Below are 10,462 nucleotides of genomic sequence, written 5' to 3'. Positions count from 1 at the left end.
TAAAGGTCTTTATATATAACATACATTTGCAAAGTCATCATCTCACAAGCAAATATATAAATGTTAAGGAAATTGTGCTCATTATTTAAATACATGATAATCGCAAATATATAAATGTAAGGAAATTATGCTCATTATTTAAATGCAGGATAATCGAAGGCCTACTTGTGTTTTATTGACCGTTAGATTAGAAGATTCTCTTTTGTTGCAGTGCCTCAAGAGATTCACCGACACATCTTATAGACAACTGGATAGACAAACACCCCGATGCAACTCTCTCAAATAAGGACAACGCCACGAGGTTGCCGAATTTCAAGTGATCCTGGACTTGTAAATAATTTTAAATTTAAATTATTAAATTTAGATTACTAAAAAGGCAAGGAAATTGTGCTTATTATTTAAATGCAGGATAATCAAAGATGTACTCATGTCTTATAGACTGATATATTAAAAGATTCTCTCCTATCACAGTGTCTCGCGACATTAACTAGTGTGCCTTATAGACAACTTGACAGACAAACACATTGATGCAACCTTCTCAAATGGAGACAAAGCCGAGAGGTTGTCAAAATTTCAAGTGATCTTGGACTTGTAAATAATTTTAAATTTGGACTATTAAATTTTGTGTGAGCTTGACTTGAATGTGAAAAATAATAAATTTGGGCTATGCTTGCTTGGGTCGAAGCTTAGGGCTGTCAAATTAAATTAAATATGAAACATTACAAATTAAGAGGCTAAATTTAAATTGAAGATCAAATTTTATAAATTGGGGCTAAGCTTAACATAAATATCATAAAGTGGGGCTAAGTTTAAGACATGGATGTTACTTTTAAATGCTGAAATGAGGAATTAATATTTCAAAGCTTGTCACCTGATTCACAATACACATGCTAGCGAACAGAAGACAGTCCCTTTTTAAAGCCTAAAATTATAATGGGTTTGCAAATACTTTAAGTTCTGAATGAGTTCAAAATTTATATAAAGTTCATGGTTATCTCCTAAGTTAAATGAGATATGTTGAAATGTGAGTCATTTTTTTAAGACTTAGATGAGTACCATTTAAGATACTTGAGCTATTCATGCTTCAAGTTATATGTATAAACAAATTAATGAAATATATTTTCAAATGCACACTCTAAACAATGTATTGAACGCTCAAATACTAGATTCGAGAATATTGTGAGAGTTAATCTAGTAGCCTTGTCTATAGGACAGTTGTAAGTCTCACTTAACTTGTCTGATCCTCCTCCTCGTAAGGACTGAAGTTGATGAGTTTAGAAAATTCGAAATAAATTTTCAAATCCAAAATTGAGAATTTACAAGTCTAAATCACCTAGTTCGATCTTTCTACTTGTAATGACAAGAGTCGACATAACTCATACCCTAAAAGTCTAAACTAACAGAACAAAATGCTCTCTTCAAATATAAAAGCTTTAAATATTCAATTTTTCGATGATGCTTGAGTTGATAGAATAGTTCAACCTTTAAATCAAAATTTTCAAAATAATCAATTAAAATATCTAAGCTAAAAATCAATTACCAAAGATTAAAAGCAAATTCTCGCAACAGTTTGTTGATTTCTTATTAATTTTCTTATTAATTTTAGCTCACAAAGATTGAATGTCATATTAAGTGTATCCCTATATTGACAATCAAAACAGTCATATGCCAATAAGGACATGACTCGAGTTCTATGCTTGCGTGGCTCGACCATCAAATGACACCATAAAATAACAGTTAAGACCAGAGCCTTCTGACCGGGTGGTTATGCCAAATGACACTATAATATTACGACCATGATCTCAGTCTATATGTTCCCCAATTACTTTCTACTATTTGAGTTGTAAACCATAAGAGTACAATTGATTGACACAAAATTTTATGTTGGCTAAGATTGATTACATTTGTCCCCTTATAAAAATATCCATCCAAGAGCTACATAAATCTCTTGGATGACACAACTCATGGCTGCTGACAAAAATTTTTCTGTCAGATTAGATCGACTAGCTCTTTCGACTAAGTAGATCAGAGACCACGACGACCCGAGATGACAGAACCATAGGATATTGATCGAGTTTCATCTTCTTTTCCTCACCATCCGCCTTAAGCTTCTAGTGATAGATTTTACAATATAAAATATTCTATGTCGACATCTACTATATGTTGAATATTCAATTATTAATGATTAACTTTAATCAAAAGTTCTTTCCCATTATCAGGAGGGGTAATTAATCATAGAGTCTTATAAGAAACCTCAAACCCCAGATCAAAAAATCCTCTCAAAATGAAGGCAAAATCTTTGGACAATGACTTATCAACAATCCAATCCAAAGCTCTATCAATAAACAAAAAAAAAAAAAAAAATGCAAATAGGGCTGAGGAATCGTTAATTTTTGCAGCCCACAACATAAACCTTATAAAAATAAATATCAAAATCTAGATGCTAGATATGTAAATATCTGATAGTTGTGTAGCACATAAATCCCCATAAAATATAACAACTATAGAATAGTTCGTCCCATCTTATTTTTAATTATAATACTCAATAGTTCTCAAAAGATTTAATTTCTTATTTGGATTGCAATTATGAGGCAAACTATAATTCAAACTTGTTCTAGCATAATGAAAACACATACCTGAGCTGTGCAAAGAGCAGTTCATACTAAATTGTTGACAACATAAATGCAATTCATGTCAGAGAAAATACAATTGTATTCACTATAAAAATCGTTTATGAACAAAACCAAAAGCTCTTAAAACAAATGTAAGGCTGAACTCAAACACCACAAGGTGAGGCAACTAAAAACATTTATTACAAAACCTCACCAAACATGAATACATTCACAGAATCCTTCACAAAAAAATGAACAAATAATATGAAACCAATTGTGGTTGAGAAGTATAAAAAGAAATCTCTATTTTCCATATCATGATACACAGAAATCAAAATCTTCAAATCTTCTCCTCTGAAGATGGCCTGTTCTCGGAGTCAAACAGACTTGATTCTTCAATCATTCTCACCACCTCATGAATCTTAGGGCGTTGCTCTGGAACTTTTGCAACACAGGCCATAGCAATCTGAAGCATTTGAACCAGCTCTTCTTCAATATTCTCATACTTCATTAGCTCCACATCAAAAACTTCAGCAGTCCATTCTTCTCTCAGTACAGACTGAACCCATCTTGGTAAATCTGCAATATCATCGCGCCCCGGGGACTGAAGTGGAGCTTTTCCGGTTAACATCTCTAGGAGTAGAACTCCGAAGCTATAGATATCCGATTGCTGAGTGAATCTTCGTGATTGGAAGGTTTCAGGAGCACGATATCCGACAACAGCACGTGAAGAAGAAGCCGGTGTTCTAGTGATGGAGGCCAGGCCGAAGTCGATGACGGAGGCTTGGCGTTCCGGGGTGACGAGGATGTTAGAGGATTTGATATTTCCATGAACAAACCTTCCATTGCCTTCGGCATGAAGGTGAGCTATACCGAGTGCAGCTGTCCGTGCGATTTTAACTCGAGAGGCCCAGTCCAGTGGGATCCTCTCAGCACCTCTGTTGTGCCCTGTTCATGAAAGTAGAGAGAAGATAAGAGGAAAAAGTTCAAGATTTTGACTGTTGAGATGGCTGTACCAGTAGTTTCAGAAGACAAGGGTAGCCATTTTGAAGGATAGAAATTGCGGGCAAGCCACATGTACATAAATACCACCCAATTCCTATGTATTTAAATATCTAACCCCTAAACTTTGGTTTTTCACATTTATACCACCCAAATCTTTTATGCCACATAAAAAAATACTACCATTTTAACTTAAAAAAAGTGAAATACACCTTTTCATGCATAGGTAGGGTGTTATGTAAGCAGAAATTGAAGTTTAGGTGTCGAATATTAAATCTTCCATGATTATATTGCTTTTATTATAGCTTACAGGTTATGAATTGGGAGCATAGAAATAATTATTTGGCATTGAGGACTAAGTTTTACTAAGTTCTGATGAGTTAGAATTCTTCAGTTCAGTCTATCTTATGGGAAAAAAATTCTTAAGCAAAGAATCATCGTGTCGTTTGCAACAAAAGAACATTGTTAGAACAAAGGGATTAAGTTTGTTTTGTTGAACCAAGTTTCCACAATGTTTTCGAAGCAAATATGAAGTGAAAGGTCTGGCCACGTGTGAGTATAGAGAAACTCATAAAAGACATCATATAAATCATAAGGATTAGAATCTCAATCATTTATGGGGAAAGTAAATGTATATTCTCTTATTTGGTAGCTAAAATTTCCATGAAAATTTTAACTTTATATGCTTGGTGTGCTTTAAAAATCAACGATAACTTATTCAACATTAGAGTAAAGCATCAAAATAGTCATCTAACTGTTTACATGGAATCATTTTAGTTCAGAGTAAATAAAGATGCTAAATCGGTCCTCATATTTTTTTAATGGAGGCTAAAATAGTCCTCATTGGTGACTATTTCAATCCATATTAAAAAAATCTAGGAATAAAATTGGAACTTTTATAGATTCGGGACTGAAATAACTCCCTATGAAGAAATAAATAGTGGACAATTTTGACAACTTTCTCTATAACATCAGCCCCTCTCAACTCCTTTGAAGAATGTAGAGCGATTTCAGTGATTTTCTATTTCAATTATAATGCCTCATTGAAACAATGCTCGCGTGCATATAAAAAAAAGGTTCAAGACTAGTTTGATCCAAAATTTTCATAGTATGGTATTGAACTTTTTCATGTTAAAAGTAGACGAATGTTTTAGAAACATACCATGTAAGAGGGTTGATAAACTCCCGCTCGGAACGTAATCATAAACAATAAGCTTTTCATCCTTTGAGTAGTAATAAGCACGGAGCGGTGAAACATTTGGGTGTGGCCCAATCCTACCTATTATCTCCATCTGTTGTTCAAACTCTCGCTTCCCAACCACCATTTCTTTCAGCCTTTTAATCACCACTACCGTTCCGTCCTCAAGAACGGCCTTATATGTCGTCCCATAGCTTCCCTTGCCGAGAACTTCAGCAGATGCTCTCAGCAAGTCCTCTAAATCAAAGGTATAAGAAAATCCCCCAAAGAAAGCTAACTTATTCTGCTTAGCTTCTTGAACCCCAATGCTGTAGTCCTCTTCAGGCTTTTCACTCCTCGCACCAGTAATAAAGGTCTTTTCCTTGGGCGGTTTGTTACCTTCAGCACATTTTCTTATCAAAATGCACGTCAAGAGAATAATTACCACAAGCAGCATCAAGGCCAGAACGCCAGCAGCTATTGCTATCACCACCTTCAAACTCAACCTTTTCCAGAAACTTTTATGTTCTTCTGGACTTAATGGCGGTGAAGGTGAGGTTGTGGGCGAGGGTGAGGGGGAAGGAGGAGGAACTTCATGGCATTGCTCTAAAGGAGGACCACATAGTAATGAATTTCCCAGGAAGGATTCCTTGGGAAACCTTTGGAGGGAGATTGGTATAGGGCCACTAAGGTTGTTAAAGCTTAAATTTAGATGCTTTAGTCCTGCAGACTTGAGTTCAGGAAGAGGACCAGAGAGAAAATTGTTCTGCAAATATAATGAATTTAGCTGGGTCAAATTCTGAATCTCCAAGGGGATTTCTCCACTAAACGAGTTAAAAGACAGATCAACAAATGTGATTCCTGATGCATTTAATTTGGGTAAATCACCGGACAAATTATTGTTTTGAAGGAAGAGGGAGCGAAGAGATGGAAGTGATGAGACATCTGGGGGGATACTGGAAGCAAGGCCATTGGAGCGGAGGCTTAAAACCTGAAGGGCGTCGAGTTTTCCTATTGTATTTGTAGGAATTGGTCCGAGGAGACCGATCCCTGGAAGCCTTAAAGCAACAACACGGCTTCTGTTGGGCGTACAGCTGACTCCAACCCACGAAGAGCAAACAGATGTATCAGAACTCCAGTTGAGCTTTCTACCACGTGGGACAGTAGTAGCGAAAGCAAGGAGCGCTTGCTTGTCATCATTCAAGTCTGCAATAACTGGAGTTGTGATAAGTAGGAGAAGAAGTAGAAATATTTTTGGTGGGAGCTTGGGATAGCTCATGGAAAATTACTCAGAATAGGAGAAAAGAGAAGGTTCAGAATTTTCGAAATAGCTTCAGAGGTTTCCTCCTCTTCTGCTGCAGAGATAAAGGACGAGAATTAGTGGATAATTTTAAGTATTAGTAGCAAAGAAAATAACATCACATGAAACATGCTACTTGAAAAGGAAAAGAACCATGCAAGGGCATATGATTTTCATTCATCAAGCATTAAACTGAAATGAGGAAAGAAAAAAAAAACAAGAGCATCACTACAGATGACATACAAATCCACACAAAAATAATTTGGGCCAACTTTCTTAGGAGGTCCAATCAGAATGAAGAACATTACAGGCATTCGCTTGGATAGAATTAATATTATTATTATTATTATTTTTTTTGGGAGTATAGCATTCCTCCAACAAAATTTGTTGGGAGGATGCCAACTGCTAACAATTAAGTAAATGGCTGCGTCCTAAGAAAGGCCCAAGTTTTGATTTAATGGGTTTGTTGGCTCTGTGCCAACCCAGTTACTTAGGCTGGGGGGCATACATCCAAGGATGGAGTTGAAAACCTCGACAGTAGAGCAAGCTCAAAGAGAATACTTGATTTGAATTATCTCTCATAACTCTTATTAGAACTTGCTATTTTGATTGATCAAAACCTATAAGCATAAGTTAAATAAGAATTTGACATAGGACTTGTTGTCTTGACATTAGAATGATATATAGAGCAAGGTCTTATGTTCCCGAACTGTTAAAAAGAAGACCAAATTAGTAGCTTTTACGATCTCACCCTGTATGCAAAGCAAGGTAGTCTGATTGGTTAAATTTAATGGGCTTGTGGTTTTATGTTTGTCAAGATTAATCGGATAGGAGCTATATCTATTAGAAGACCCAAGGAAGGGACTTAAAACATTGAAGGAAAGGAAAGCCCAATAATTTAAACTTAGATTATTGACTCAAATATGGAATTAGGAATTATCATGATTTGAAATTTGGAGGTTTACTCTATTTATGTGTTCCAACCATTAGAATGACATTAAAATTGGGAGTGATCCAATCCTTGGTTAGTTACCTAATCAAATGTTCTACATTGCGTGTATTATGATTGAGCTTGGGAGCATTAAGGTAATTAGTCCATCCAAAGGCTATTTCAATGATTGACACCCTAAAAAGCCATTGAGGACATTTTAAGGTAGTCAGGGGTGCCCCCTAACACAATTTTGAGATTGTTTCAACATTTGAGATGCATAATCAATTTTATTTTATTTTTTTGTGATGGTGCAGAGACCAATGCACTTAAAGATAGGCAAACAAGAATCATTTATGGACATTTATATATATTTCATAATATATGTAAATTGATTAAGGCATGTCGTATGATGGATTGGTGCTCAAAATGCTTTTGGATGAAATAGCATGCTTTTCCATGTGCATACACAATTATCAATATATCATCATGAATGTCGAAGTCCTTGTACAATTCAAATCAATTTTAGCTTGAATATTTGTTTTGATTGAGAGTTTGGTTTCTTGTAATTTATCAATAAGCCATTTCACAATTAGCTTTGACTTGACAATAACTTATCTAATGCCTTTTTTAATTTTTCATTTTGATTTGAACATTATTAACCATTTGTATTTTTGGGCAACTCATTCAAAGCTTTAAACAATATTTTTTTCTCTAATGTTGTTGAATTTTAAGAAATTATTCATTATTCATTTAGCAATACACTTTATGTTACAAAATCTCATTGCCAATTTTTTTTTTAAAAGCAATTTGAAACTTCTAACAGATATACATCTTTTGTGTTGTAAAAGAGCTTTATTGAACATATCATTAAATATAAATTCACCTGCAAGTAGTAATCATACCTGATGCAGAAAAGAAGATCAAATCCTTCTCCTCACCTCCAGAATACAGGAGACTCTGTATTAGCAGACAAAATAGAAAACTGTTAGTCCCAAATTATCAATGATGACGTTCTTTCCATTCTAGGGCGCAATCAGAGAACAAAAATGGTGAAATTTAATGGAGTACCTAGAGCACATGTTTTTGCTAAAGATTAAAAGTATTCAGCAGAGTCAAATCCGTGAGAGCCCCCAAACTCGAAAGTTTCCCGGTTGGACAGGAGGGCAGGTTGCCAACGGAGTAACTCCGATCACTCCAACAAAATAATGTGACGCAAGAAGCTTCAATGTCCATTAACGGTAACCACGATGAACACAAAACAAACCCTGATTTCTGAGCTAGAACCCCTGGCATCGGAGTTTCAGATCCTCAAATCCCTCGGAGCAGAAGAAAATCCGCAGGAGATTAAAACCATAGCTTATCTGGTAGAAACCGCGAGGATACCTCAGATTTCCATCCATGTAAGCGTATCGATCCAATATGCTCCCTCCAATGCTCTTACCGCTAAGAACTCAAAGCACGCCAGCTAGAGGAGTGATGAAGGCAGAAAGAGGAATAGTAGTTGCGGGGATTGGAATCTGAAGTTTGGCTTCTTCAGCAACGAAGAAAAAAGAGAGGGAGTTCGAGGGATTGCAATCTCAAGCCTTGGCTTGTTCAGCAATGGGATACCGTAGAGAGCTGGAGCCCATCACAGAGGAAAGAACTTGGAATCTCGAGCTATGGCTTCTTCAGAAATAGAGAAAGAGGGAAAGATGTTGACTAATTGAAATCTCAAGCTTTGGCTACTTTAGCAGTAGAGTAGAGAGAGAGAGAGAGAGATTAGCAGAGTAATTCTCTCTCCTCTTCGGCGTCGGTGGCATTGGTTGGATCTCAATTATAGGATCGATTTACTTGGAATAATGCTAAACAAAATCATTATTATTGTTATTATTGTTCTTGTTATTGTTATTATTCAAAATAAGATTTCAAAATATTATTTTAGAATTTTAATAGCACTTTCCCCCAAGCTTTTAAAAACATTTTATTAAATTATATAATTATTTCCATAAAATCTTATGAATTTAAAATTTTTTTGAATTTAAGGCTCCGTTTGGGGCAACATATCCATTGCGGAGGTGTTTTTGAAAACGTATTCTCATCGTTTGGAAACTGCATTTGAGCATCTTATCTGAAAATACAGTTGATTTTTTACACTAAAAGCGGAATGCGGGTCACAACCGGCGGCCCGTATTTTCAGGTAAGCGGCTTATCTGGATATCTTTGCACATGAGCAGATTATAAATAATCAACAGCTGCCCCAAACAGACTCTAAATATATGTATTTGCACATATTATTTAAGAAAATAAAAAGAAAATAAAAATAATTAGTTTTACATATAAAACTAGTTGTCTTGGAAGCTCCAGGGGGTAAAACATAGCTGGAGGCCATTCACAACAGTTTCCATTTTTCCAATGTCAAATAATTACTTGGTAAAAAAAAAAAAATAAAATTTACGATATCTTCAAAGCTTTCCTACAAAATAAAACATAAATGTTTATTTTTTTAAAATATATTAATTTAAAATATATAAGAACTCTTGAATTTTTGACTAAAAGTACAAAAAAATGAAAAATAAAATTTATGAAAATATTCTATAATTCCTATGTAACAACAATTGCATCAAAAATATATTTTTAATTTTTAAAAATAAATAATAGTGACATTTTTTTTTCTGTAGATACAAATTTTGTAGTGCGTATGTAAATATCTTAAAAATGCTGAAATTTTATTTTTAATAATTACAAAATATTTGAATTATTCGATTCTAATGTTTTGAGTCAATTTAAATTCTGGCATTTCAATAGCTTTTAAATGTTTTAACTGGTATTTATTTTTATGTGGCATTTATATAAGATAATATTATATCAGAGTGCTGGACGCCACGTTTCAAGCGGGCCCCACCATATATTGACTAGTATTAAGAATGATGGGGCCAGCTTGACACGTGGCGCCTCACCATTGGACTCCGAATGCATTGATGTAATATTTTTTCCATTTACATACCTACCACACAATTCTAATGTATTTATATGTCTAATAAATACATAAGAATTAGGTGGTATGCATGTAAAACTCCATTTTTGTATAGAGATTAGTTCTTCCCATTCCAAGCCTTTTGTCCTTTTAAGAAATCATTTCAATTAATAGCATCGACAATAAAGGTTGAAACTGAAATTAAAAATTATAAAGTAAGCCAACGTGATGTATTTTAAGGTCTCTCCCTAATGTTGAAAGGAAAGAGAAGAACATCTGTCACGCACACACGCAGAGGCTGACGGCATACTTAATTTTTAAAATTTGTGCACGTCAAAATCACAACTAATACTCCTTTTTTGAGTCAAAAGTATAAAGAGTCAAGATAGTTCAACCCTATGCTTCGATCAGAGGGAAAAAAAAGTGGCACTAATTTTATTACATACATATGCCGGCTTTATATATATATATATATATATATATATAT

The 10,462-nt window shown here is 34.6% G+C and overlaps 1 protein-coding gene across 2 annotated transcripts; it reads right to left on the bottom strand.

Moving 5' to 3' along the window:
- Nucleotides 1–2,611: 2,611 nt before the first annotated feature.
- LOC110027354 (probable inactive receptor kinase At5g58300) lies at nt 2,612–8,812 on the bottom strand. Of its 2 annotated transcripts, XM_020728741.1 has the most exons (5): nt 8,406–8,812; nt 8,091–8,308; nt 7,925–7,979; nt 4,777–6,146; nt 2,612–3,560 (listed from the first exon to the last, which is right to left on the bottom strand). In XM_020728741.1, exons 4-5 carry the CDS (start codon nt 6,068–6,070, stop codon nt 2,953–2,955), a joined length of 1,902 nt encoding a protein of 633 aa, XP_020584400.1. In that variant the 5' UTR covers nt 6,071–6,146; nt 7,925–7,979; nt 8,091–8,308; nt 8,406–8,812; the 3' UTR covers nt 2,612–2,952. The 2 variants fall into 2 exon arrangements, with proteins under 2 accessions (XP_020584400.1, XP_020584399.1); XM_020728740.1 differs by having other exon boundaries at nt 8,091–8,812.
- Nucleotides 8,813–10,462: the final 1,650 nt, after the last annotated feature.

Source organism: Phalaenopsis equestris, unplaced genomic scaffold (genome assembly GCF_001263595.1).
Source record: "Phalaenopsis equestris unplaced genomic scaffold, ASM126359v1 Scaffold000425, whole genome shotgun sequence".
Classification (NCBI taxonomy): Eukaryota; Viridiplantae; Streptophyta; class Magnoliopsida; order Asparagales; family Orchidaceae; genus Phalaenopsis; species Phalaenopsis equestris.
The sequence above is the reverse complement of the archived record's forward strand: the minus strand, read 5'-3'. Positions and strand labels throughout refer to the sequence as shown.